Source organism: Brienomyrus brachyistius, chromosome 2 (assembly GCF_023856365.1).
Source record: "Brienomyrus brachyistius isolate T26 chromosome 2, BBRACH_0.4, whole genome shotgun sequence".
Classification (NCBI taxonomy): Eukaryota; Metazoa; Chordata; class Actinopteri; order Osteoglossiformes; family Mormyridae; genus Brienomyrus; species Brienomyrus brachyistius.
The window spans coordinates 49,042,320-49,067,884 of NC_064534.1; the positions used below are offsets into that span (position 1 = coordinate 49,042,320).

Consider the following 25,565-nt stretch of genomic DNA (forward strand, 5'->3'; position numbering starts at 1 on the left):
CAACCAGTCTGCTTCACAGATGTGTTAAGTGGTAGAGCGAGCTGTTCATCTAACACATCTGAGATTGATTAATCGTGCTTTTAAAACGTATCCAAAAGGTTGTTGAACCAATAAAACATCTAATGAAAAGCAGGAATGGGAAAACAAATATTTCAAATAGACTTTTCCTGGGATACTAGTGGATCACCCTTGTAGTGGTGAAGGGACAACTTAAAATTTATTTAGGGGATTGAGTTTTTTATTGATAGTAAATCAATTAACATAGCTTTTACGTTATTCGTAAAAGCGCACTAAGTACAAAGAATGCCGTTGTTTGTTATGAGTGGTAAATCTGAACAACGCGGTGTTCGCACATGTCCTTGGTTACAAACGTAAATCATCCTACAAGGGGGACTTGCTTAATTTCTACTGCGTTCAAGTGCAGCTATTAACTCCACCTTTCCGATTTTTGTGATACTGCTGTTGCATTAGCTTCAGTATATTCAAAATGAAGGGCACGTACAAGTTACTGCTTCGTGATGCCACCTAGCGGTCAAAAACGCGATTCACACAACACAAGGTCGGTGCGTTCAAAACGGCGAAAGTGACCATTACATTTTATTCGGTACTACAAATGCAATAATCCGCACACTAAATAAAATGTTAATACATTAAAATTACTGACAAATTTACTTTCCACATTCATAGTCTGGAGCAGTCAACTACAAAATCATTCATCTCCTGCAGTTAAGTGTGATGGTCAAAGCAGACGTCTCACATTTGACTGGGGGAGTGAAAGGCGCTACATCGGGACCAGAACACAACATTTTTACTGCAGGGTGACAGTTTGACACAAAACGTCTGTGAGAGCTTCGGGACACGTCATTGTAAAATAAACACATTCACAAAGCTGTCCAGCAGTATTAAGATGTAGTTGTCGCACTAAGACACTGCTTGGAGGTAACATGACACCAACAAATTTGGATCTTTTTTTTCCCCAAAGAAACTGGCCTGTTGAAGCTTTTATTATTTTCCATAAAGGAACCAAGTGGTTTAATGTAAAGTAATACAGTTTAAAAACAGATTAACCGTCACAGGATTGAACAATGCACCTTCCAAAGTACATAAAGACCAAACATGCCTTCTGAGTCAGCCTTATGGAAATAAAAAATTCAATACATTATCAAATAAATGAAAATTTTGCTTAACAGCAGAGTAATGAAAAGTATGCACTGACAATTCCCATAAGCTTTTTTGTTATTTTTGTTTGTTTAATATAAATATGGAAGTACAGTTATATAGTTTTAAAAAATAAACCCTTTACTAAATGGGAATTTCTGTACACACGGTACCCTAGTAAGGTCTGTCACGCCGCTCCTGACGATGCTCCGCCCTGTGAAGGATTAAAGATCCGTCTTCAGTTATAAGAGATTACAGTGGACAATAAGTCAACACCGCAAAAGCCAGGTGATATAACAAAACTGACTTAATGTATAAATCCCACAATACGTACTTCATATCGATCATCTTGCCGGGGGGTCCCACTCCTCTCCTGCCTCCTCTGCCTCCCATCTGGTCCATAGGAGGACCTCGGAAGCCACCCCTGTCCATGCCACGTCCGCCCCGGAATCCGCCCCCGCGCTCTCCCCCACGGCCGCCACGGAAGCCCCCAGGGCTGCCGAGACCACCACGGTCCAGGCCTCGGCCCCCACGCATTCCTGGACCCCCCCGACCCCTGTCGCCACCTGAGAGAAAGAGGAGGAGTTACTGGTGTGACCTGTAACTACCAGGATAAATTGTTCAAACACTAAACTCCAGTATGCTTCAATAGCTACAGGAGTCTGAAAGAGCTTTGTGATCTAACCTCTAAACAGAAAGTGTATCCAGCTAACTGAGCAACCACTGCCTCTGCTAAGGCCTAAACAGAGAGTGAATCAGCAGTATGTCCCTGCAGATCAGTTACCTGAGGGGCCAAATGGAGGGGGGCCAAAGCCCTCTGGTTTTGGGGCCTTGCACTGGTTACACTCCGTCCTCCAGGCAAAGTTCTGGTTCCCACAGCTCCTGCAAATGGCACACGTGGTGTCTGTATAAGCAGTAATGTGTTGAGTGGTGTACACTAAGAGGATGGCACACTCACGGATTGGGGCACTGCCAGTCTCCGGCCCTTGGCTGCATGTTGGCGCCAGAGGGCCGGCCTTGGCCAACTCCGCGGGGTCCTCCACGAGGCATGAAGCCTCCCTGGTCACCGCCTCCTCGGCCCATCATACCTGCAGGCAGCACAGGAGGACTCTGCACTTCAGGGATGGCGATCGCATCCCTCCTCGGAGCAGCAGACGAGCTGACTCCAGTCTCCAAGCACTATGAGCTTTGCATACATACCTCCGCGGCCCATCATCCCCCGGCCGTCCCGCATGGGCATCCCACCACGCATGGGGGACATCATGGGCTTCCGGCGGGCCATGGACACCTTCAGCTTCTTACCCTGGAAATCCTTACCTGCGGGGGGATGAGATGGGACAGGACAGCAAAAGATATGGTTCACATGCTCCGAGTACTTAAACTTATCATGCACTTTACTAAATTGATTTTACATTTTGTGCTATATTAATTATTAAATGTGTATTGATAATCATTGTAGGGATGCCTTGCTGATGTGTAAGAGAGGGGCAGAGGTAGTAAGGACTTGCCGTCAAACCATTCGACTGCAGCCTTGGCGCTGGGTGGCTCCTCATATGACAGGGTGGCATCTCCCTTGGGTTTCCCCGTGTCTTTGTCTGTGTAGATGTTGATGGCAGGCTGACCCAAGCGCTTGTTCATCTGTGACAGGAGGAAGTCCACACCATTCTGTCACATACTCAACTTATACATACATTCGCAATCAGACTGTAAAACAAACGAGGCTTCCACCTCACAATAGAACAGCATCGCAAAGAGGCAGTCTGCCACGCACCCTGATGACTCCGCAGTGTTTGAAGAATTCAGCCAGGTCCTCGATAGTCGCGTTTTCTGTGAGGCCAGTAATATAAATGGTACTGTTCTCAGAGTCATCCTGCTCGTCAGGGCGCCCTGCCAACACACAAAGGTGGCAGATGTCAGCCAATGTGGCCACCTGGCCCAGTGCCCTGCAGAGACCAGTCACGTGACGCTGCCCCCCCCCACACTTACCCATGTCGCGCTCCGGCCTCATGTCCATCGGGCCTGCTGTCCATGGAGGGGGAAAGACAGAGGGGACTAGTCAGAGTCTGCCACTCAGGGCCCACTACCTAAATATGATGCTACTGCCCTCTTAAGATTCACCCAGGCACACATCTCTCAGAGCCAGCTCAGGCCATCTGGAAGAGAACCTGTTTTAAAATCCCCCCACCATTTATACCAAGAAGCTAAATGTAACACTCATGAAAACTCACTCTTATAAAAAACAAAAAGACCCAATTAAAATGTGTGCCGTAAAGAATTTCTTAAAAACCTCCAAAAACCCAAATACCAGGGGTTCAAAATAGGACTTTTTAAAGTAGTAATTCATATCTAATACACATCCATTTTGGAAAAAAACACTAAATGCACCCTTCTTAAGGGGGTATGTATAACTGTATAACTGAGTTCCAACATGACATGGTATACATTTCACTTTGATGTGACCCTGGTTTGACCTTTACACACATAAAATACCCCTTTAATGTCATTCTTCTCTGTTAAATACCATTTCACTCTGGAACTTAGAAGAGAACCCCTTAGATTCTCATACCCAAAGTAATCGCCGGCACGCTTCCGTTATCTATGAAATACACATGTACACCAATGCAAAAAGTGAGAGCAACACTCATGTTAATCTAATGAATGCTCTTAGTTTTACTAGCCAGTTTAATGCTCATTAACTTACCACCAGGCTTAATGAAGCCACATCTGTCTCCAGCGATGCTGGGGAAATAAACGGAGATATGAAGGCGATTTCCATCTAAAGAGCCACTTCTGTACCTCACGCCCAGCAAGCTTTGGGACTGGGAGCACTGGGGTCGACACAGCTCTGACTAGCCCTTAACATCCCCATAATAACAGATTTTTTTTTTTAAACACAAAGTTTCTCTGGAACGTGTCTTGGGGGGGCTTTCACACGTTTTTTTTTTAGCTGTACGTTTCTCTTCGCCACAACTGTGGTGGCTACACAGTAAGGGGTTTAAGTATCAATCTTTATTACCCATCTGTGTGTAAAGGGGGGGGCACCCCAGCATTTTGTACAGCAGAAGAAATTAAATTATTCCAGACGCACCTCCTCTCTGACCAGGCAGACCCAACTGGGTACAGCAGATATCACCACATAAGTGTCTGAATGCCCAGAGCCCCATTAACAAAATAGAACTCACTCTCTAATTCTTGGAAGAAATGCATCTGAAATAATCACTTACAAATCATGCTGACGCAGCCAGCATATCAAAGAAAAATACACCAGTTACACTTTGATTTACAAAGATTTGCTCACATTACACAATTCTAAAGTACATATGGTTCAGAACCTTGTTACAATATGAATAAAAAAAGGTACAAAATTTACATTTTTTTTAAGAGAGACAGTGTCATACATTTTACACTTGAGACATTTCCCATTAATACTGTAGGCTCTGCTGTCTAAGTCTCCACTGTTCATTATGCTGCCGGCTGAGTACTGAGTACTGGTACTTTTAAAGTATTGCTGTGTTTACATGGCTCTCACTTTGTAACCTGTAGCATATAAATGCGACATGTTAAGGAAAGTTTGCAAAAATAAGGTAAGTTTGAAAGACAATCACAAAACATTTGCAATTCAACTACATTTCAAAACCCACACTCAAAGCTCATACACGTGCTGGGATACAAGGTGAAAGCATGTCACCCGGACTCTGCCTGACCAGCTCCTCTCCATTGCTAAGCCCTGCACTGACCGTGCTGCCACCTGGGGCTTTACTCATTTCTGCTACACATTTTTCCGAAATACCTAAGCAAGGCCTCCTCCTGACTCCCTCTGGTGGTAGCCATGGTGAATATTTGATAGAGGATGGTTGCCAGCCCAGTCCCCAGGCTTCCCCTCAGCCAGTTCACATTTTAATCCAACACCTGAATACATTATTTTACTGGCTGAATAATTATCAAGTTCTTAATTAACCAGCTTAGGTATGTATCCGATTGAATGGAACAAAACAGCCTATTTCTCGGGGAAGCCCATGGACTGGGCCGAGAATCACCAATTGGGAGTAATCTTGATTTACCCAGGTACCAAATACTTATGTATTGATTTGTAAAAATTTCTAGTGACAGTGCTTTCACCATTTAAAAACCAGAAATGACATTTCCCTTGATAGAGGTGAACCCCGTAAAAATGACAAAGTATCCCTTCTAGTAATCGAAATAACTAGAACTGTGAACACGGAATCATTTATGCTCATGTCTAGTAAAAGGTAAGGAAATTCATCTACCTATAGGGGTCTCACCGAATTTTTTTTTGTTCACCAAATATTGAGCATGGTACACGAGACACCTTTGATGCAGGATGCTACAGAAGGACTATGGATGCCACACGGGGACAATAACTCTTGGCCCAAGTCAACTTACCGTTTGAAGGACCTGCAAAGCCATAAACCGAGCTGACATAACACTTAAAATGGACCAGCAGGTTTCAGAACAGAAGTAGCTTTAGTATATTAAAAAGAAAGACCTTTTTTCCCCCACCCTTTGCAAAAGATGTACTCTAACCACTTTATCCTGTAGCATCCAGCATAATGGAAAGGCCCAGAGCAAACATCCTCAGGAAGAATACAGGCGATATCTGCAGTGTCAAACAGCTCCATGGCGACCAAAATGGCTGTAACTTTCATGATTGGACTGGGGACAAATTGCTTAGTGGAGGCGGAGCGACTAAGTGTTTGTCAGTGGATGTTTGCGCCAGCTCTTTGATCTCCGACACACTGACCTTCTTACCTTTGGCCGAACGGCAAAAGGGCTGGGAGAGCCACACCACTGGGGGCCACTTCGATGCTGCAGGTGGTTATAAGGCTGAGAAAAGCCCAGGCCTCACACCGACGGGGGCTTATAGCATTAAGGGGCACCTCTCACTGGCACTGTGAGCCCAGCGGTGTGGCTCCCAGCCCTGCGCAGCTCTGACCACGACTCCTGCGCATGGGAGGAAGCAAGGCAGTGAGCGATGAGGGTCAGGAGGAGAACTTACCCCATGCCCCCGCGGCTCATCCCCCCGCGAACTCCACCGCCGGGCAGCATGCCGCCTCTGTCGAAGGCCCCGCGCCCACGGCCCCGGCTCTCGCCCGGCCCTGGGAAGCCACCTGGCTCGCCCCCGGGGTAACTGCTGCCCATGGGACTGGGGCGCTCCTGTCTGTAGTTACCTGTCGGGCATGCAGTGAAGCACGTTACATATAATCACAATTCATACTGGTCAATTACACAATAAAGGGGTTCGGAAGCCCAATGTAGTACAAGGCAGTGACAGGGGAACCGAGACTGACGTGGAACTGACTGCCCCTCATGCCACTGTTAGCAGGGGTCAGGGCCACAGAGACAGACGGTGTTTGTCCGCTGTTTGCTCTAATGAAGAGTCGTTCCTTCCAGCTTAATGGAAACTTTACCCTGCAGTAAATGATTTGTTTGCAGGCGGCAAAGGGCAAACAAAAGCTGGGGGGAAAAAAAAGACACTGCAAAACGACACCACACAGCTAGCTATAATTAGCATTAACAGCACATAAAATGGAAGCACACCTGAAGATACCAGATATTCTATTTATGATCTGTAATTGTATAAATAGCTAAATGATCGTAATCCTTGACGTCGCCTGGATCAATCTGGTAAATTCCTAGAATAACGGACGAATTTCGACAGAGACTCTGATATTAGGCATCCGGAGCAATTCACACACAGCATCAAACTGGATTGAGTTTATTTAGGTTTCTTCCAACTAACTGCCCATCAGAGACAGAGTCTAGCCTGGTAGGGTAACTGCCCAGGTCAAAGCCGACAACATAGCAGAGATGAGAATAAGGACTCACCGTACTGACTGGGCGGGTTGTAAGAGCTCTGCTGCCCGTAGCTGCCACCCTGCTGTCCGTATGGGCTGGCCGGGGGCGGCTGTCCGTAGGAGCTGGATGGTGGGGGGTAGCTGGAGGCCGCAGGCGGCTGAGCCTGCTGGGGAGGCTGTGGCTGCTGCTGCGGCTGCTGGTAGCCGCCCTGGTGGCTGTAGCTACTCTGCTGGCTGTATCCGCCCGGCTGGCCCTGGTAGCCTCCCTGCTGCTGGCTTTGCTGGCCGTAGCTGCTGGGCTGGGAGTAGGAGTTCTGCTCGTAGCTGGTGGGCTGGCCGCCGCCGGCGCTGCTTCCTCCATAGCTGCGGCAACAGGAGACGAGGAGGGGCTTGGGTTACAAAGGAGCGTGACCGGGTGCAAGTGGAAAGGAAACGGTGCATGCTTCTCCCACCTTCAGCTGTTCATCAACCTGTTCCGGAAAAGATTCTAAATTTTTGAATAGACGAAAAAAGAAAAAAAAAAAAAAAAAAAGAAAAAAGCAGCCAGGCCTGAGAGACGACAGAACCTATAATTCCAGGATTATAAAAAAACTGAATTAAAAGGAATGAGTCTTTTCTAAAGGGGCATTTCCCTACGAGATGAACTTGGGTACTGTATCAAAGTGAAATCCAGCCCAGAATCTAAAGGACACTTGGAGAAGCCCAATTGAGTGGACAGCAGAGAAACAGTGAAATCTAAGCTGCTCTCGGGCTCTCTTACCTGGGATGACCTGAGAGGGGGGCAGAGTACATGGGGGAGTAATTACCTGGAGCTGGGGTAGGAAGGCTGGGGAGTGCCTGACTGCAGAGTGTAGGAGCCGGGCGCCTGGGAGTATGCGTAATTACTGAGCCCGTAGCCCTGGCTGTAGGCGGACGGGTTAGCCTGGGCCTGTGGAAACTCCGGGGCCTTGCTCACTTCCTGCGCTCTAAAGGGTTAATCGGCAGTCAGGTTACAGGCTCCACGCAGGAGGTCGAAACTAAAAACATGCAAATTTAGAAGAAGCAAAATTATGTCGACTAGCTTCCCTCAAAACAAAAAAAAAAGTCAATTCACATTGAGCCAAATTAAAACTGGCACAGAGGAGCCATATTGAACGGGACTAGTCCTTGGCCTTGGCACAGACTGGTTAGCTGGCACTGCTGCTAAAAACTCCTGCCACTTTGAGGGTCAAGTAATGCCCAGAAAGCTGGGCTTGGTGTGGGCAAGGGCGATTACCTTGGGGGAGCGGCAGAGGCGGCCTGCTGGCCATAACCCGCGTAGGCAGACTGGGCCCCATAGCCCTGCTGTGCCCCATAGGATGTCTGGGAGGTGGGGGTGGTGGGGGGGGCACTGTCGTAGCTGTTGGCCCCATAGCCTTGGCTGGGCTGGCTGTAGCCCTGGGCACTGGCAGCAGGGGTAGAGGTGTATCCAGCTGAAGAGAAGACAAACCGTGAGATCAGGTATCAGTGGGTGGGTAAAAGCCTTAGATCACACAGTTCAAAGACAAGACACCATAACTCTTTACTTAAAGGTGTAAGACAACCTCGGTCTTTGCATGTCTTACACTCCTGAAATCCAGGGGAAAACATTTATACTGGTTCACATTTTAAATTGATAAGTAGAAGGAGCTGGTACACTCACATCTCCACAAAGAAAGTCATGTTAAAGCCTTTACTGTCCTCTTTAAAGAACAAGAGGACAGATGGCACAAAGAATGAGAGATATGAACAAAAACATTATGCCCTCTGCAGAGGACAAAAATGAAATGCATGCAGGACCTTGCATGTGCTTTTCTCTTAATGTAACAGGGCTGCGTGGTAATACAGGTTTTTTCCTTTATTAAACTATTTATTAAAAACTTTAAGAATTTTTGCAGCAATTCAAAGCCTGGTATATATTCATTAACTGCAATCAATTTTTGGGTAAATATATATGCAATTAATAAATATTTGCATTTTAAAGTGCAAGTTTTGAGCCCCCAAGAAGGATTTAATGTTAAGTGCCCACATTTGCACACAAACCAAAGGTGGAGATACAGCTGGCCTGATATTTAGTATGAATGTGTAATGCGGCAATAAAAAATAAGGAACCCTGTCAAGGTAAATGTCATTAAGCCACAGTCAGTAATATCAGCTACACAGCTCCAAAATTCAGATGTATTTCTCTGCATGCAAAGCCATCTGAAGGTGCTAGTTTGTCACAAACGTGCTGAAATGGAACAAGCTGCATGCAAATGACACTCTGCCCAAACCTGCAGTCGTCCCTTCTCCACAGGGAAGGCAGCAATAAAGAAGCAATGAGTAAAATTAACACCAAATTGATTCATCGGAGCCCAAAGAACACAAAACAGCTACCACTCAACCTGCTGCTCACACATTATTGGGTGTCATCATTGCTAATGAAACTACCAACGGAAATCTAAGCTTGAACCAATCACTTAGCTGGATCGGTGTTGGGAGCTCAATGGGTGGTTAAGAGCCACGTCACTCACCAGAAGGGGGGTGCCCATAGGATGAGCCATAAGTAGGTTGGGCATAGCCCCCAGTGGAAGGTGCACTCTGTGTGTAAGCAGATTCAGCTGGCTGCCCATAAGAGCTGTACCCCTGCTGGCCATATGACTGCTGTCAAGAAAACAAATCAAAATCATAAAAAAATGTCTCCATCAAACTGCAGTCAGGCATCACCATTTCCATTCCCTGCAAGGCAGTAAGTATACTGCAGAGTGGATTTTCAGTGGGAACCAGGGACTACCTTAATAAGAAAAATTTTTTTTGTGAGGAGCGCAACTCGATAACACAAGCTGCTGAAGGGTAACCTGGAAGTCAGGGGCACAGGAAAAGCTCCTGAAATAGACCTTAACTATCCTTTTCTGGAAAGAGCCAGCATTTAAGGTCATTATGTCCTTTCACGATGCTGCCTGGGGCTGAGAGGAGACCCTCACCTGGGTACTTTGTCCATAGGCCTGCGAGGCTTGTCCGCCATAAGATCCATACCTACGACAGGAAAACGTTCACTTTATATAGTCAACTTATTTCACACCTGATATGGAAGCAACTTAACCATAACAGGTGACAGCACATGGCTGAACTCACACACACTGAAAAGCAGAGGAGAGGAGAAGCATAAGAAAATTCAACAGTGGTCACTTACCCCTGCTGGGCAGATCCCTGGTTGTAGGTACTGTAATCTACAAAGCAAAAATAACAATGGTATTAAATTTAAGAGCAATATTTTAAAAAATCTGTCCCTACTTACCAGGGTAATTACACTGTTAACTGCAAGAAACATTCATTAAGAGAAGCACTCATGCAGCGCAGGCTCATGGCGAGCCTGGAGCACAGGACATAAGGGAGGGTGCAACTCGGGTGGGATGCCAGCCCACTGTAGGGCACACACACCGACACACAAATGAACAATGCCAATTTACCCCATGCTCCACGACAAAACAAAAAACTGCAGAAAGCTTTTCAGTTGCAAAACAGCTAAATATGAAAAATATATATATTAATTTGCTGTAAAAGCATAAAGCCATAAATTTCAAAAATTATTTTCTTCGAAAAATTATTTTCAAAGAAAGTAACATCCACACAGCAAACAACTTGCTTTGGGTGAAACAAAGCCCTCAATATAATAAGGCCTGAGAATCAGTAAACCCTGGGAAATCATTATTATAGTACTTCACCTTTCATAAAAGAAGATATAACCATATGTTTTCCTGGTAGGATAAATATAAATATTCAAAAATCTATAAATAGTAGAAAACTGCACAAATTTAAATCTTCACAATGATGAAAGTGCAAAATTGTGTATGGCACACAATCATTTATACAGCACATCTTCTGTTTATGTTACATCTTATATTCAGTACTGCCTGTATTGCTAAACAATCATAACAAATGAAGAGTGTATTATTAAATATTACCAAATAGTATAATACTCATGCAGGAGCCACTATATTAATTTGAGAGGAGGATTACCTGAAACATCAATGATTTAAAACAAATTAATTAAAACACAACACTAGACCTGTATTGACAAGATGCAGAGGAGGGCAGGATTAACAGTTAACCGAAAATTGAGGCTAACTTGTATTTAGACAGATGTTGCAAAGCCCAAAAGGCTGTAAAATATCTCAGATGTCCAATCTATAGCAGCATTGCTGTTAGGCTGTCCCGTTAATGTGTCACTAGACCAGCTAGCAGCCTGTGCAGAAACGATCACAATTTAAAAGGAAGAAGCACAAATTTTTTTTTAAATGTCTGTTTAGCATATCATCCCAAAAACGACAATTAGTGAGTTTCTAATGAAATAAGACCCAAAAGAATCCCGCAACTTGGTAGGCCTTCTGAACATGTATGGATTAAGGGGATTTATCCTCTTGGTTTTTTTAATATCCATAAAGGCATGTCATCCTTATCACCTAAGATGCCTGAATAGTGAAAACAAGATTGTGACGACAAGATCTGTTAATGCATGATTTATCAGAGATACGTTTCTAACGCATATATTTACCTTAGAATGACATAATTTTACATACTGAGTTGTTTAAGGGAGGGGAGACTACGGTGCTCTAGATTAACGAGTCAAAAAAAAAACAGCCGTTTGACCCAGAGGACCAGCTGCAAAACAAAGCTAGACTAAACTTTAAATTCCTTTTCCAAACGCATGTCTAGCCTCACAACATATTTCAAAGCATATGCCGTTATTTATCATATAACGGCACTAAATCATGTCAGAATAATGTATTGAACTTTAACGTGAGGCGTTGAAAGACTGGCATCAAAAGAGGCGTTACAACAATGGCATAAATATGCAACGTCTGACCAAGCATTTTCATTGTCCTTTTAACATAATAACACGCATATAATATGCTAGATACATTGGTATTATTGAAAAAGATTCTCGTATCCACGAAGAGACATCTACTGGACAACACTAATAAAAAAAAAATCACAAACAATTTAAATATTAGACCATTTTTTGGTTATCGAGTAAACATCTTCCGTAAAACCTGTTAGCCCGAGCGCACCCGAAACACGGGGCCGTTAACTGTACCCGGCGCGTAGGCTTACCGGCTTTTCACCATACCGTTCATTATAAAGAAATGAATGTAGCAAAAATACAGCTTCAATAGATGAATTCACGTTAAATAACGATAACGGATTTGTACACCCCGGGGCGTGCTTTATCTGTATCTTACGTAAGTTTGCTAACCGACTAGCAACAGCGGATACATCGCGAGAAAATTATGAACTTGTAGACAACATACAAATAAATACTCCTAGCAATTCAAATTATTTTATTACTATTATTATTGGGACGTGGCGCCAATTATATACATTTATTAAGGAAAGTGTAGAAAATAAACCGGTGCTGGTAAGATGCAGCTTTTCCCATTCTTTGAACAAAATCTCGATTACAGACACATTCCTCTTCGCGTTAGCCATAACTAATACAAGCGGGAAATAATTAATTTCCAGAAAATGCATCACCATCCCGCTTGAACACAATAAAATCAGTATCGGTCTCAACAATAAAGTAAAGATGGCTTACCAGCGGTCGACGCCATTTCGTGATGCCTCAGTATGACTGCAAAAGCGCATGCGTCGAATTGGACCGCAGGCCTCTACCAACATTTCTCTCAGGGGTTTACATCGGTGTTGTGTGTTTATATTTGTAAATCATTTTGGAATTAAATGAGTAAATAAATAATATATATAAGTAGGAAAAATGATTCTTTTTGTACAATTCTTGATCCATGCCCACAGAGTTATGAAGCAGAAAATTGGTTTAAAAAAATGAAATATTCCATTGTGACGAAAATTCGCAGATAGGGACCGTCGTTATATCTCACAAAAAAGTGCAACATTACAGCAATAAGTCCCGAAAAATTAACGTTTTATAATTAGCAGGATGCCATAGTTTTTTGGAGTTTACAATGCGTACATGGTAAAGTGCTGCCTTCTGCTGCTGAACGTTGCGTTGCGACTGTATCCTGTTACCTCTGATCAGTTGACGTTTTTGTACAGAGAAATTACCTTTTACTTCTTTTAGAGACAATGCCTTGGTTGCAAACTACAAGATGCTTCAATTTTTGACGTACGCGGTTGTCTTACTATCACGCAGTTCACAAACTTCTTACTGCTTCCTGAGCTTTATAGCATGTTTGACATATGCGTTTATTTTATACTCCTTATTTTGCTAAAGGCCGCTATGAAATATCAAACAATGATGGTTGCTAACGTAGTTTACCATTAGCTGCCCAACATAACTGCAGCATATGCATTTTTACATAGCGAACGGGTAGAGTTGTTATCTTGTGAGTTGTATTAGTTAACAGATAATGAGTCATTATCTGTACATGTATGATGCTTAAGCCCTGGGAATTCGTGTCTTCCATTTTTGGGTCGCGTCGCCCAGGGTTTCCACTGGGGACTGCGGTTTTGCTAGCTTTGATCCTATCAGCGTGGTTCGGGGGCATCCGAAGCAGCCTGTCGATCGCTCCAGGCACATCTTTCCCAGGACTGCAAGGTGAACAACTATATTCCTGCTACAAAAATAAAAGGATCTCGCGTGAAACCAGACTACGACGTTGACATGTTTCGACCCTCTTCCTTTCAGTGTATCGTTTGTTACTCTACGCCTTCAGCCATGAGGAACTGCCCTCGCTGCTGTATAGCGCCGCCCTGCTGGTGTCGCTCGGGCGCATCCAGGAGCAGCGGTGGGGGACCGTGGCTTTCCTGGGCTTATCTATCCTGTCAGCTGCTTTCCCAGCGCTAATCTACGCCTCTCTTATGTGGGTGGCCGGCACACAGAGCAGCCGGATCTGCGGTTATTCTGGCGCTCACATGGCAATGTTCACGGCGCAGTGTCGCTGTTTGAAGCAGAGACGCCTCCCTCGCTGGGTGTCCGCCTGGTTGCTTCCCTTGATGCTTTTGCTCATGAACCTAACACTGCTGCCCACTTCATCACTTCTGTTCCATGTTTGCGCCATATTCATTGGTTTTTTCTGTATCCTTTTCAGTTCACCTCAAGGAATCCAAATCCTGCGTAATTTAAAGAGTATTTTGAAATTACGACTTTCATACACTGCTTGGGATAGACTCCAGAATGCGTCATGAACCTGCACCGGTTACATCGAGTTACTTCGCTTTATTAAATACAGCATTTTTACTCCATCTTTTGAAAACCTAATCAGTATTTCATTCCAGTCAAAGACTTAATAACCTGAGTGAATCAGGTATGGGGGGGCAAGGACTTAAGATAGTGTTTATAGTACTGCTGTATAAGACAAAGTGTTGTGCTTAGCTAGTTACCCCAGACAGCCCAGCTTTGACCAGATGGCTGCAGAAAGGGGAGACGCTTGCATGCTGGGGCTTCCTGCCAACATGGGCATTTGTGGCTGCGTTCTCCAGAGATTGGCTGCCCACCCACAGCACTGACCAGAGGTATAAGCAGTGTATAACCTGGGTGAAACGAAAGATCTGCTATGAATTAATGAGCGAAAGGCTTGACCAGAGTGAGGTATTAAATAAATCCTAGTTAATCTGTCTTAAAACCCAAGAGAATGTTAATATGTAATATAAACATGGCAGGTTTTTAATCCAGTTGTGCAAATTGGAAAAGTAGTTGTTAAATTGGTGGATGAATGGATATTTATGACTATTTGCTTCACACTTCAGATCTGTGCTGCTCCCTGAATCTTATCAGCCTACTGGGCAAGCTGATCAGTGGGTGGGACTTCCATCCATACCATCTGTGCCTGATTGGCTGGGGGAGAGGGTGGCCATTCCTGCGCTAGAGACTCAGCTATTGGATGAGGAGATGCTGAGAGTGGGAATATTGGCCTCGCTCCAAGACACCCCAGAAAGGCCGGGGGACAAAGTGGAGGTCCCTAAGTCTTCTGTATCATCACTGCGGTGAGTTTTTGCATCCGTTTATGTAATTTTGGATTTGTGAGGTTTTTTTTAATACTAATTATTTTACTGAGATGATTTTTTCCCTACAGCGATAAATTAGGTTTACTCACTGTTACACACCTGTTGATGGGCTGTTCTTACCACCCAGGCTACAGCAGCTTGAAAGAATGGGCTTTCCCACAGAGAAAGCAGTTGTGGCTCTGGCAGCCACGGGGCAGCTAGATGGCGCCATTTCCCTGCTGATCAATGACAGTGTCGGGGAAGAGGCCGTGGTGACGTCCCAAGGGAGACGGCCGACTTCATCATGGAGCAGCTGAGCGGGACCTCATCCACTGGCGTCAAAAGCACCCGCATGTGTGTGGGGGAGAGTAAATGAGAAAAAGACTGAGACAAAACAAGGGCCATGGAAACTCTATAGTCTCTATTAAGCCTGTGCTATGGTACTATTTGCCGGTGTGTTATTCTCTGAAACATTCTCTGTGTCATTGACAATACACATGGATACATGTGTGGATGTAATTATTTTTACAGATCTTTATAAATGTCAATAAAATTGATTTGTAGGTATAGGACTGGATTTTTAAAGAAATTCTACTATGGGTTTGTGTTTCACAGCCTAGTATTTAGGACATACAGTTGGCACAGCATTTCAGTGGTTAGCATGTAGCCTCAGGCCACCAGAAGGTTTGAATCTCGTGCATGGACACTCCATGAATCTGCGCTGGTAGAGCAGTTAGAGAAGATGGCAGTATTTTTTGCCATTCCCAGCAATATTGGTGGTGTTGCATTCATGTGAGCGAATAATATCAGTGTTAGTGAATTAACTATGATCCATCCATCCTTCAGTTTTTCATAAAACTTCAGTTACTCACTCTGCATGCTGGTTTTGGACCAACTGAGCTCAATTAGGCCTTCAGAAAGCAAAGAAATATTATATAGTTTCAATACACTCTCTTAGCTGAGGAAATGAAAGTCTTGGTGTTTAAAAAAATACACAAAACAACAGTTCTTTATTTACCAAGGATCTGGGAGACTGCACACCAACATACAATTTTAAATGAGCCCATGGCGATAAATACTTGTGACTTTTTTTTTTTTTTTACATAAATTGGCTTGGAAGACAATATTCGACAGCAGCTATGGGATTAAATAATTCACCTGACAATACTGCGTAAGTGATAGAGCAAACAATCAAAGAGGCTCTACTGATGGAGGGTAATTCATCTAAGATATGACATTTAAATGGTACAAAAGATACACCAAAGAAGATATTCAAGTTACTTTCAGATTTTTTTTTACTTGTCCTACATATGCATTGGTGTGTTTGTGGTGGATGTGGACACAGGTGTGCCTGTTGGACAGGCTATCAGGTGGGTCTACCACCCTGTGTACTGGGTGGCTTTCGGGGGTGTGGGAGGTAAAATTGTCCTGTGTGTGTGTGTGTGTGTGTGGCAGATGGACTGCAGGCAGCATGATGCAACCCCCTCCCCCCACCCTGCTATTCTCTGTCCTCCATTCACACAAAAGTGTGTAAGATTTCAGGCCCAAGCAGAATACCAGCCTCTTGCAGGTGGTGTAACACCAGCATCCCTGTGCTAAAAGCTGGACCCCTCCCCCTGGGAGGGGGGATTTTCCTTCTCTAGTGCATAACAAAATTATGGAGAAGAAGGTAGCAATAAAACAAATAAAAGAAGAGGTCTTGTGTGTTTATTTCCTGTAGACTCCTTGTATTCAACTTGTTTAAATAAACTGTAACGGCTAAGGGTTCCCACAGGATGGCGCCATGCCGTTTGTAGCTCTCGGCCACCACAGAGCCCATTCTCTGTCCCCTTTTATCTCGGGATTCTTGATATTACGAAAGCACCTTTAAAACACAGTTTTCTCATGTTCTGATTTTTCTTTAAGTCTCCCCTTGTTGCTGCTTCAGACGGTCCAGATGGTAGGTTCCGCAGTTTATCAGGAAGACAAGGTGTTTGTAGCATGTGTGTGATATTCGAGGGAGGGGGGCGTGTTCCCTGAGGTGCCCACTGCTCACGTGGTTGGTGGGGTGGGGGCTGTTGGGGTCTGTGTCAGTGGTTGGGGGAAGAGGGCTGAGGCAGTATCAGTTTTGGGGAGACAGCACCCTTCTGGGATTGGCTGTGGGCGTGCTCCCGGTGGGGTCCCCCCACCGAGGCTATTTCCCATGCTTCTGAATGTCCCGGGACAATAGAGGAGAGACAACAGCCCGGTATGGACGGGCCCCCGCCCGCTTGTCCCGGTAAAATCCGGGGGAGGAGGTGCTGAAGGGACCATCTCCTGAGGTCAGATCGGGTTCTGTTGAGAAGATAATAGGTGGGTTAGGGCTGAACCAAAACCAGGGAACAAGTGAGTGAATAACATGGGACTCAAACACACAGACTCCAACTCTCAGCTGCCAGCGAGGGCTTCCCTGTTAGAATGAAACATCCACAGCCCTCTGCCAGCATATTCGCCACCCTGAACTGCAGCCAAAACTTGACGAGGCTTCACGACCTCATAAAAACACACAGGCCTTCCTAGGCCAGCTTGTCAGCAACTTGCTGCATCACGTTTTGTCCAGTGGTTTTGCTACGCTGATGTCATATAATCGGAGCACAGGCAGTGGGCACTCTTCTTGTAACGTGGCCCAAAGTAGGATTGCGCACGGGCAACCTTCTGGGTTGCCCAAACCATGTCATGGGGTTGGTAGGAACAGGCAACCTGGACTTGGGAGGAGAACGGTTACCTGGCCAGATGATGGCTTCCAGCAGAGTCACCCTGCGAGCCAGAAGCTCCAGGTCAGCCTGCATGTCACGGAACATCTGCAAACTAATGGCCTATCGGAGATCGAGAACGGTGACAAGGGAGGGTATGGGGGGAGGAGCCAAAGTGCAGTGGTCCTGGGGTCGCCCGGTGATGTCCTTCCATCCACCCCGCCCCTTTCACAATGTGGGCGTGACCTAAGGGAAAACCCACCCCGCCTGACCACTGCCTTAGCCTAAGTGCTGCCCGCCCCCCCTACTCACCATGAATACCGATCATAGTCTCGAGGATTAAAACCCTCTCGGCTAAGATCTTCAGCGCCTCTCGGATTTGGTGTATTCCGTCCCCCTGTGAAGATAGATACAGCCGTCAAGGTATGGAGCACAGCCAATCAAGCGCATTCTCTCTTGTACAGGCACATTCTCTCTCTGCACTAGCTGTTAGGAGGTTAAAAAAAGGCCAGCCCCCACCCCCCCCACCCACTCCCTCCTGCCATTCTCAGACTAGCCATGCTGAGGGACAAGGCCGGACACACAGCATGCACATGGCAGAGCACCCGAGACCCCAGACATGACAGAGCCGAAAGTAGCCGACATTAGACTCAGTCACATTGTCCTCATTCCGTTTCAAAAGCAGTCTCACTCCAAAGGGTTAGAGGGAGCGACAGAATGGAGAAACAGGCTCAGTCAGGTGAGAGATTAAAGGGAGGGAATATTTCATAGTTTCTCTGGAAAGCTTGCTTTTAAAAATAACTTCTTGTAATTTTTTTATTGATCTACCATTTACAGCAAGATCAGATTATTTAATCACTTGTTAATCTGACAGACAGTTTTATTCAAAACAACTTAACAGTTTTACTCAATAACGTCTTAAACGTAACAATAATAGTGAGAACAATAATAAGAATAATAATAATAATTATAATTCAAAAAAAATTTAAGGCAATCGATCTTGGTAGATTTCGCTTACCAGGGGAAGGTTAGGTATCTAATAGATAGCAAACAAATTTCAGGGGGGGGGGGTCTAAACCCATCATTTTTCTATGTGCTTATATGGTTGACTAGTACTCTGCCCTAATATTTCTAATATTTTTTTATTTTGTGAAATATCCCCCTGAATCAATAGTCCATCACAATGTAGCACTAGGATATAGGGAGCATTCAGATGGATGTCAGGCGAGTTTCTGTGGCTGCAGGGTTTAGCAGTGATGCTGCTGCAGCTCTGACTAGTTTTCATGGCTCTGGGGAAGCAAATTTCACTGGCTAATGGCTACAGTTCATTGAAGGCTAGAGGAGCATTTGAATTTGAATTTGAAGAGAAGACCACTTCCCCATTGCAGTGTAAGTTTTTTTTTTTTAAATCTGTAGCCATTGTTTAAAAGCATTTACAGGGACTTACACGCTGTGATGGGGAGCAGGAGTTCAGAGACAGTAGGAGTGTGGCAAGGAAAGACATGGTGTGATGTGAAAAGAGGGGTGAGTAACAGATTCGGCAACACAAGTATCATAAAGTCACTAAAACTCCAAGTTTTAGTGATAGCCCTGATTCTGGTACTTGTGTTGTTTGTCTCTGTTTTGGATTGATGGGGTTGAAATTACTCCGTGAGGTGTGATGAGTTGCGACTGGACAGTGAGCAAAGATCCATGCAGCCGTGCATTGTGGGACACTGGAAGATAGCTGTATCCATTCACAAATTCCACCCCAGCTCAGATCTCAAAATCATTGTCCCCAAACTATGGAAATACAGAACATTTGGCATATATGATCCACAACAGTCATTACTGGGTGGAGGATCAGTGAGGTGAACTATTATAATATCTGTAAAAGTAGCATTTGAGTCTAGCAAATGGTCCCAACTTTGTCCAGTTGAGGGCACAGATACTGAAGCATCAAATGTATAAATTTACTGTAATATTAATTTTCTTTCATTAAATGTGAAGCTGCTGATTGTGTGTGTGTATATATATATATATATATATATATATATATATATATATATATATATATATATATATATATTATATCGAGTCTAATTTAATGTCAGGTTGCTTGTGTGGGATACACTAATGATATCGCTCCAATTCTGTACCACTAATAGTGTTTTATGAAGGTGTAAGGTTGCTGGGAAACATGATAATGAATATATCAGCACATATATGCCAAGTGCTGCCGCTTGTGACATGACTGAATGGTGGCCACTGAGACAGCTGCTTGCAGGGGGAGCCAGACAGCTTTTAGGGTCAGACAGGACAGTGTTTTCTTTTCTGTTTTTTTCTAAATGGGCGCCCCGAGGACCAACAATGACAAAAAAAAAAGCATCAACAGAGATCAAAAGAGCATTCGACACTATTTGTGGGAAAACTAAACTGCACATGGAATCATTAAGACTGCACACTCAAGCAAGCGTGAAGCGATGAACTCCAGCATGAAAATGTCACATGGAATGTGGATGGGAATACATTTCAAACATGTACACAAGGAATATTTAACTTGACCTACTGTCCGGTTGGATCTAATTGCCATTTGGCTCAGTAACCTTATAGTCTCAATAACAGGACAAGATGCACAATGACAGGACAAGAGCCTGGGGTCAGTGTTTTAACCCAATATATAGAAAAAAATGTCAACAGACACTTTAATACTCTGCTGAGAACCAAGCCGAGAATCTTTACAATATAACATCCCCTAATGCATAAAAATCACTGATATATCATTGTGGCAAAGAAGCACAAGAAAAACTGCACATTCATCATTTCGAATGTCAATTCACACTGTTAATATTTTAGAGGGAATCAGAATGATACAATGTTTGTAGTTTTTCATTCACTGGCAAGCCTGTACATGGCCGGCTGGGCAGATATCCACTAGCCTGTTCTGCTCATCCTTACCGGCAGGCCCTTTTCCCCGGGTTCTCCTTTGGGTCCAGGTTCACCCTGCAGGCAGAACACAAAGGGTGAGATGCATCAATTCCTGAGGAACGTGTTTCTGGTTTGTCTATGAAACACTACAATGCTGGGCGGTCTTAAGACGGTCTGGCCCTGATTGGCTCTTATAAACTCTGAAATAATAGTGCTCCCATCTCTGCAATAGTAACTGCAGTATAGATTATATGGTAATACATCTAAGTATGTAAGCATCAACCAAATGTCAACCATACAATCCAAAAGAATGACCCTACAGTTTAATAATTGGAGATTAATATAGATCATATCAGAGTACTTGAACTTATCCCTGAATAACTTGAATCAAGGGTGTCACCTGTTGCAGAATGCATTTTTAAAGCAAGACAGAACTATAACAGGATGGACTTATTCAACATTTTACTTATGATGAGCAATTCACTTTATGCATTAAAAAATCGACTTCGGAGGCCAAAACCTCCAAGATGTCACACATACAGAGGAGTGGAATATCTTACCACTTCTCCTTTAAGTCCCCTGTCCCCCTGCTGTCCTATGGGACCCTGGAATAAGACCAGGTTTAATGGGCATCACACATTCCTGGAGTAGGACAAAATGCTGTTTGCTATGAGTCCAGAAAACCTACCCTCTCCCCTCGATCGCCCTTAGGCCCCACTGGACCCAGAGTTCCTGGGGGTCCTGGCCTCCCCTAGGAGGAGAGGCATAAAAACATGGATATTGGGCTGGGTTATGGACCTGCTCACGACTGCCTTTAGTAACTCAACCACTTTCTGCATAAACAGGAAGTCATCAAGATATAGTAACAATACAGTGATCCTGATACCAGCTAAGTTTACATTTCTATGGCGAGGATTTTATGATTAGCTTCCAATGGCTACCCATGTTCAATTAAAGGCTGCTGTTAGAGTATCTGATGACAGTTGTGTGGCAGAAGGTCCTCTTTCTCCCAGGCTTAACTTACATTCTGCCCTGAAGGGCCAGGAGGTCCAGCAGGACCCTCAGGACCAGGTGGACCTAGAGGACGTGACAGCAGATCAACTCAAACTGCCAGACAGGCCAGACCAATGGCATCTATTGAGAAACTTAATATATTTATTCCATTGTGGTTACTATTGGCTGCCTGTCATGATCTTTGATCATCTCAATAAAACCAAAAAGTAAAACAAACGTCAAGCTGGGAGGGAGATCAAAATCTGAGGGTGGACTGACCCACAGGCCCAGGGCGTCCAGGGGGACCTTCAGGTCCTGGTACCGGTGGCCTGTCTGAGTCCAGGAAGGAGTTTGAGAAGATTGAGTCCTGGTGCTGGCCTGCGAAAAGATGCACAATCTTAAAAATCTCTGGTATCCTAATCCCTGCCCTAAATCTGCCCATGTCATAACCCCCCAGTGTAAATGTATTGCATTGTCTGCATGGTCCCACATCACTCGGCATATTTGTCCTGTTTCAGCACAATCCAGAAAATTAGTTTTCAATTATCATGTCAGAAGAGGCTTCAAAATCCACAGTGCTGGGATTCTTGTGTGCTGTAAAGCACAGCCTTATTTAACACAATGGAAGTCAATAAAATCGAAGACTTAAGCTAAACAGTGATTGACACTCCCTGTCATTTAGAGATTTTTCTTCAGCCCACTGGGAATCCACCACGCACCAGTGCGAGGGAGGTGTGCAATGAGTTCCAAAAGGACAACAGTTTTCACTGTTTCCTCACCACTGGCTTCAAGGAACAGCAACAAGATAGAGCTGGAAAGCAGGGCTGGACTAGGATTAAAAGTTGGTCCTGTACTTTGGGGTCCCCCGATACATTCCCACTGGGAAAATGCCCAGTATGCCAGAAAGGCAGTCCAACCAAATATTGCTCCAGCCGCGGACCTGGCAGTGTTCTTTTATAGGCAGGATGCAGTGTCTCCTCCAGGGCAGTCATGCTCCAGTATTCACCTGCAGGAGCCACAATACAAAGCTTGCCATTTCTCTTCTATCTTGACTTCTTCCAGGGGCAGACTAGCCCTTGGGCAATTCGGACGGTCTTGAGGGGGCTGATCTTTCTTCCTCAACCCCAGTACTATATAGCTTACATTTCAAGCCTATTGCTAAAGAGCCATCGTGTCGCAATTTCATAAAAACACAGAATTCCTTTGCGTTTGATAGAAACAAGCAAAACACTCAGTTCTTGTTCACAAAACTCAAACTCACATGTCTACTTCTTTCCATTCACGTGTAATAGTTATGTGATGGTTCACCTCATATTTACGTAGACTTACGATCTCGTAGCGTTAACGTTGTTATAGTTACACTAATATAACTTCACCACCAGATGTCAGTGTTGTCAAACATATGTCCGCGTGCTTTGCAACTGCTGTCCTCCAAACTAAAGACGGCGGACGTAAAACTTCAGAATTATGATATATGCTCCAGCAACGAAAAAGTTACGTTACAATGAATGAGATAATAACTATCGCTGTCATCAAAGATTTTGATTTGGCTCTCTCCTCACATTCTTGAGTAAAGGAAACTGAATGTCTTGAGATATTAATGCACAACAGAACTGACTATACGGTTGTCTGCAATTCCATCATCCTTATGTTTATATACAGCAGCTATGATTAGCGCTGCAAGAAAGAGAGAGCGAGGGAGCCACAGAAAACTAAAGAGAAATGTTTATGTCTGCTCTCTTTAATCCTATCAGTGCTCTGGCGGAATCACGGCTTAGTCAATAAGGGATTCGAATTCGAATTTGACTGATGAGGATGAAAAGGGGGATGCAAATGGTTTTTCTGGTTGTGTGGAGTTCTGTGTCGAAGATGATATTATGGTGATGAGGAGTCTCGGTGGAAAGCGGCTGGGAGATCAGGCTTGTGGACAGAAAACTGTCCTCTAAATGCCAGCAGCAGCCCTGACTCGGCACCTGCACCGCCCTCAATAGCCATGCGGGGGCGATCACATTTAAATACTCTCTTAAAAATCCTTTCTGTCTCTTTCATTCCCTCTTTAACTGATATTCTCTCCAGAAGACCCGCCACAGAAAATGACCCAAAAAAAACCCACAGTGCATAATCCTGGTATTTTTTTATCCTAATCTTAAACCATTCTCATCTGCCTTTGACCTAACCCACATGATTGATGGACACCCCACAAATCGTTTTTCCAATGCAATAGGTGTCAAATCTCTTCTGGCAAACACTCTCACCCCTTTGCTACTGCACTCTGGCCCCAAGCACTCTTAAAACACTTTGTCTTTATAATGGTCATATTATCCTCAAACAATTTTTCGCATGAGAGAGAAGTACTCTTAAAATGCATTGCATTCCCAAAGCAAGAGCCAAAATGACTTAATAAAGCCAAATGTCACTCAAACTGTCACACGACCACGTAACACTGGCCTGCTGGGCTTGTGTGTCACCCCCGGAAGAGAATAATCTTTCTCTTTATAACTACACCACTGTGGCCTTAACCATAATGATCATTTTATTTGCTGACTGACTGTGGTGAAGAGTTGCACTTCACTTCAGTCCAAGAGGCTTAAAAATGGAACTTGGTAGCATCAGCTCTGCGGCTGTAAAGGGGAAATGAGGACAGAAAGAGGCGTGGGAAAAGGCTGGGTACTTATTGTGATCAGTGGACAGGGGGTGCAGCTCATTGGAAGAGCTGAGGGATATGGGGGTGTGGCTTACGCCATGGATTAAGGTTTAAGGTGAAAGGGCAGGGTAGCTATAGACCAAGGAGGACTTGTGCTCTTCATTTCTTATGCTACATTGACTACTTTTTAGAGAGTCTAAGCCAGATTTGACTATTTCGTCATGACAGCTTCTTAACCCCTCATCTCTTTGAAAAGCCTTCTAGAGTAGAAGTGATGCTCCCACATCCTTGCTGACCATTGCTGAAAATTGCCTGACATCTGTATCTGTGACTGAAAAGCATGTCTGATAACCACAATTCAAACACATTCGCAACAACCGGCTCGCTCCAGGCAGACTGATGCAGTCACATTTCCAAACCACCTCACAGCTCTTCTGTTCCAGGGGGAGGGAACATCGGCACCACCTCTCCGCAGGGAACCTCTGCCCCCAGACGGAAAAACCAATGTTTTCCGAAGGAAGCTGGTGTTGGACCCTCTCATTGCGGTTTTGGGGTTGGGATGTTCAAAACAAATGGTTCCCCTTCCCCAAGTTGACCTTGTTACCCAGACACCTGCCACCACTCCCCCCACTTCAGAGAAATGCGTCGCCCTGCCGAGTCACCCGGCATACATCCTGGCCAGCCCCTCCCCCCCCCCCCCACCCCTCCCTCAAAGTCTGTCCAGCACATCTGGTATTGGTCGAGTGACGTCAGGGACTTCGTTGGTGCACAGGTTGTTTTTCATGGACTCTTTGATCCCCCAAACCCTGCCCGCCCCCTCCTCCTGACAGGGGCAGACCCCAGCCTGGGTGTTAGCGTTCATCAGATAGAGACGCCGCTCTGCTGTGTCCCTTTCAGGGACGTCCCATTAACGTTGACAGTAACACCATTCCCTGGTCTTCAGAGCAATGTTTCTGGCCCACCTCCCACTTCCCTGCAGAAAGGGTAAAACAAAACCAGCCTCAGAACCCCCCCAACCCCCCGCCACGTCTACATAAACATAGTACTCAGTATTTTGTTTTGGGTAAACTACTGCTTTGATTATTCACATTACCATATGGTCATAGTTACTTGTGTAAAGATTAAGATTGAGAGGGTAGTGCAATTTTTCTGCTAAGTTTTTGAATGCAACGATTATTCTTCATGAGCATGAAGGGAGGGGGGACACACTGTCTCTGGCGGATGTCACAGTAACCACCTTGTAGACCCGGGGTGAAAAGTCAAGTCCCCCTACCAGTACTAAATGCAAACATGAGTGTATGTCTTTGTGGGGAATTTCCATTGACTGTCACGGTAATGCGGATAATGACTGTGAGCCCCATGCTGACAGAACTCAGCTAAAGATGACAGTCGTTTATA

General features: G+C 44.7%; 3 protein-coding genes across 12 annotated transcripts in view; 1 reads left to right on the forward strand and 2 right to left on the reverse strand.

Moving 5' to 3' along the window:
- Positions 1 to 560: 560 nt before the first annotated feature.
- Positions 561 to 12,632, reverse strand: LOC125712876 (RNA-binding protein EWS-like). Of its 4 annotated transcripts, none has more exons than XM_048983440.1 (17): positions 12,547 to 12,632; positions 10,144 to 10,180; positions 9,935 to 9,986; positions 9,485 to 9,611; positions 8,230 to 8,425; positions 7,781 to 7,939; positions 7,006 to 7,337; positions 6,176 to 6,347; positions 3,860 to 3,897; positions 3,145 to 3,180; positions 2,930 to 3,045; positions 2,667 to 2,796; positions 2,359 to 2,475; positions 2,117 to 2,246; positions 1,943 to 2,040; positions 1,493 to 1,724; positions 561 to 1,372 (listed from the first exon to the last, which is right to left on the reverse strand). In XM_048983440.1, exons 1-17 carry the CDS (start codon positions 12,560 to 12,562, stop codon positions 1,333 to 1,335), a joined length of 2,028 nt encoding a protein of 675 aa, XP_048839397.1. In that variant the 5' UTR covers positions 12,563 to 12,632; the 3' UTR covers positions 561 to 1,332. The 4 variants fall into 4 exon arrangements, with proteins under 4 accessions (XP_048839397.1, XP_048839388.1, XP_048839379.1 ...); XM_048983431.1 differs by having other exon boundaries at positions 3,145 to 3,177; positions 9,485 to 9,614; XM_048983422.1 differs by having other exon boundaries at positions 9,485 to 9,614.
- A 228-nt stretch (positions 12,633 to 12,860) lies between these two features.
- On the forward strand, positions 12,861 to 15,479 carry rhbdd3 (rhomboid domain containing 3). The gene is made up of 5 exons (XM_048999134.1): positions 12,861 to 13,524; positions 13,615 to 14,004; positions 14,315 to 14,441; positions 14,676 to 14,912; positions 15,061 to 15,479. The coding sequence occupies exons 1-5, from the start codon at positions 13,359 to 13,361 to the stop codon at positions 15,227 to 15,229; spliced, it is 1,089 nt and encodes a 362-aa protein (XP_048855091.1). The 5' UTR covers positions 12,861 to 13,358; the 3' UTR covers positions 15,230 to 15,479.
- Positions 15,480 to 15,893: 414 nt separating this feature from the next.
- Positions 15,894 to 25,565, reverse strand: part of emid1 (EMI domain containing 1) — a 55,540-nt gene continuing 45,868 nt past the window's right edge. For 2 of the 7 annotated variants that reach the window (XM_048999079.1, XM_048999112.1), the window contains exons 10-16: positions 21,803 to 21,901; positions 21,555 to 21,607; positions 21,219 to 21,281; positions 21,091 to 21,135; positions 20,561 to 20,605; positions 17,656 to 17,746; positions 15,894 to 17,225 (exon numbers count right to left, since the gene is read on the reverse strand). In XM_048999079.1, coding sequence (XP_048855036.1) covers positions 17,086 to 17,225; positions 17,656 to 17,746; positions 20,561 to 20,605; positions 21,091 to 21,135; positions 21,219 to 21,281; positions 21,555 to 21,607; positions 21,803 to 21,901 — 536 coding nt within the window. In that variant the 3' untranslated portion in view covers positions 15,894 to 17,085. Of the gene's footprint in view, positions 17,747 to 17,935; positions 18,021 to 20,560; positions 20,606 to 21,090; positions 21,136 to 21,218; positions 21,282 to 21,554; positions 21,608 to 21,802; positions 21,902 to 25,565 lie in introns of all 7 variants that reach the window. The other 5 variants (XM_048999096.1, XM_048999120.1, XM_048999072.1 and 2 more) reach the window with 3 other exon arrangements.